Source organism: Vicia villosa, linkage group LG6, assembly GCF_029867415.1.
Source record: "Vicia villosa cultivar HV-30 ecotype Madison, WI linkage group LG6, Vvil1.0, whole genome shotgun sequence".
Classification (NCBI taxonomy): domain Eukaryota; kingdom Viridiplantae; phylum Streptophyta; class Magnoliopsida; order Fabales; family Fabaceae; genus Vicia; species Vicia villosa.
This window is the reverse complement of record NC_081185.1, coordinates 495,437-498,536: the sequence shown is the minus strand read 5'-3', so window position 1 is coordinate 498,536 and position 3,100 is coordinate 495,437. Positions and strand designations below refer to the sequence as shown.

Genomic DNA, 3,100 nt, shown 5'->3' with positions numbered 1-3,100 from the left:
TTATCTTGTTAATCTTATTGTAGGGATGTCTTACCACTACGGAAAAAAATGTAGTTTCAATATAGGAGTTGTTCAAGACATATATGACGGGAGACGCGTTAAGGTTAATAACAGAGGTAAGATTTTAAGTGAATATATTATGGGAAGTGCATATGCATATCTTTAACACAGTCTCTTGAGCCTCAATAAAGTACGATTCACATAACGAAGCCATAATAAAGTATGATTCACATTCTCCCATTGTTATATTGTTTTAAGATGATAAAGCATATTCATATCTTTAAAAAGTGACTTAGAAGAATTATTAAAATGAAAGAGACATTGGAGTTTTAGCTCTCTCGGACAAATATTTTGAGTATACTTCTTCTTAGAGTATAGTTCTCCCTTATAGACATTATCAAAAAGCATATAAAAGGCATCTAGGAGAAGAACATAGAACATGACATTATAATTGATGAAAAAGCTAACTAACACTACAAGAAAAACGCTCCTAGTCACGTGAAGTTGTGACGTGATTATCACGTGGTAAAAAAAGTCAGTTGCAACGTGATAATCACGTCACTAATTTGTTTAATATTAAAATAATATATAACATAAATATTGTGGATGTCATAACTTTTTTTTTTTTAAATTTGTGGCGTGGAAATCACTTCAAACCATAAAATTAAAATTAAAAATTAAAAAAATGACGTTCACATGATAAAGAGAAACAGAGAAACAATATGTAGGAAACAAAGAAGAAAAAAGAAGTGGTAGAACAAAATAAAAAATATATTAAAAAAACAATGAAAACTACATAATACTACTATTCTATATAGAATTTTTGTATTTAAATCACTATAATGCTGAATTACATTACTAGACTAATTAGTTCCCACATTAATTCAACAAAAGCCATATATAAGACCACAACATCTTGTTGATATAGAGCATGAGACTCCAAGTGATCAATTTCATGATAGAAATCATCCTTTCCCATTTAATTTTAACTAAACAAAAAGTAAATAAAATTTGTCATTTTAAATTTTATTAGCAACTTGACCTCCAAAAGGTAAATTATATGTCCGTACCTAATTGACCCATACCCCTAGTTAAAAAGAATCACTAGCAACTTGGCAACAATTTAAAGAAATAACAAAGCTAGCAAGTTTAATTTGATTGCATGATTGCATTGCATTCAGTGGTTAAAAATATTCAAATATTTATTAAAGTAGAATAATGCTGATTCCACCTTGACGTACGTACATTTTTACTGGAAACCAGTTAGCAATCATATTTTAATAATATGAATTCCTTTTAATCAGTAATATTTAATTAATGAGTCTTAGAGAATTTGTATATATATAGTGAGATTATGAAGGACACTCCTCACCATCAGCATCAACATATTTGCATGTGTTTTAGTGGTTGAGTTTGGAAGAATATTCATTTCTCTCCTCTCTTATTCCTCTAATTCTTGTGTAATTGTTGTTGTTGAAAGTCAAAAATGGCACTCAGTCACAACACTTTAGCTTTAACCTTTGGCATGTTGGGTAACATCATTTCCTTCTTGGTATTCTTGGCTCCAATGTAAGTATTTTTCATTTCTTATAAAAATATCACAAACATTTTATATATAATTTTCACTAAAATAACATATTTAATATATTTTGCAGATCAACATTTTATCGCATATACAAGAAGAAATCAACTGAGGGCTTTCAGTCATTGCCTTATCTAGTGGCTTTGTTCAGCTCCATGCTTTGGTTATACTATGCATTGCTCAAAAAAGATGCTTTTCTTCTCATTACTATCAACTCATTTGGTTGTGTTGTAGAAACCATCTACATCATATTGTATATCATTTATGCACCAAGAGATGCTAGGGTATATATTATTACTTTTATAATTTAACATTAATAACTTTTTTGATATTTATATATATTTATACTAAAGTTTTTTTGTTTATTTAATATTGATTGTAGAACTTAACTTTCAAGTTGGTTTCGGCGATGAACGTGGGATCCTTTGCTTTGATTCTGTTAGTGACAAACTACGCAGTGCATGGTTCGGTTCGTGTTCAAGTTCTTGGATGGATTTGTGTTTCTCTATCTGTTAGTGTCTTTGCAGCACCATTAAGCATTGTGGTATGTACATAGTTAAAAATAATTAATGTATAAATAAGATAGCTTATGATTTTGGTTAATGAAACTAATGATTAATTTTCTTGAATTTTTTATGCAGGCACAAGTTGTTAGGACAAAGAGTGTTGAGTTTATGCCTTTCAATTTATCTTTTACACTCACATTGAGTGCCACAATGTGGTTTGGTTATGGTCTATTCCTCAAGGACATATGCATTGCTGTAAGTGTTTTAAATTTCGGTTGTTGTATTGCGCAATTATATTCTTATATACTATGAATTTTTATATATAGTTTCAGAATTTTGATTCTTGTATGGTTGTTTTGTAGCTTCCAAATGTGTTGGGATTTGGACTAGGATTAGTTCAGATGTTGGTGTATGCAATTTATAGGAATCGCGGTGAAAAAGCGATTAAAAAGGAAAAGAAAGCACCAATTGAGCCACTCAAAAGTATTGTTGTAGAGAGCATAGTGGAGAAAGTTGAACAAGAAAATAAGAAGAATGATAATGATGATGAGAAAAAGGATAAAAGTGAGGATCCTATTGCTTGTGGAGTTTAAATATGTTATTATTTCGTGAGCACTATAGTATGATCACGATTTCTATCTTTCTAGCTTTTATTTCATTTAGTTGTAGCTACATATGTACTAGTTGATTTCGTCTTTAAGCTTTCAGCATTCAATCTTGCATTGTAAATCTTGTCATCCATGAATTAATGAAGCTTCATCCATTTCCTTTCAATTATAGTATATAGTATATATGACTAGAGTTTTAAGATTTTTGGACACTTTCATAGCAGTCACTTTTGGTAGCCATTCCCAATTGAAATAGATCTTAAAACTTTGTTAGAATAATCCTTGTTAGTTAAATTTTTTATTAAATTTTTTAACTTTTGATTATATCAACAAAGCATGTCTGCATGGAAGCTATAGTTTCATTGGGTTCCTAGCAAAATAATTCATATTCCTTTGTTAATGTG

The 3,100-nt window shown here is 29.6% G+C and overlaps 1 protein-coding gene across 1 annotated transcript; it reads left to right on the top strand.

Annotated features, from left to right (window-relative positions):
• Positions 1-1,384: 1,384 nt before the first annotated feature.
• On the top strand, positions 1,385-2,844 carry LOC131611090 (bidirectional sugar transporter N3-like). The gene is made up of 5 exons (XM_058883210.1): positions 1,385-1,569; positions 1,656-1,866; positions 1,965-2,126; positions 2,224-2,343; positions 2,451-2,844. Exons 1-5 carry the CDS (start codon positions 1,487-1,489, stop codon positions 2,679-2,681), a joined length of 807 nt encoding a protein of 268 aa, XP_058739193.1. The 5' UTR covers positions 1,385-1,486; the 3' UTR covers positions 2,682-2,844.
• The last annotated feature ends 256 nt before the right edge of the window (positions 2,845-3,100 follow it).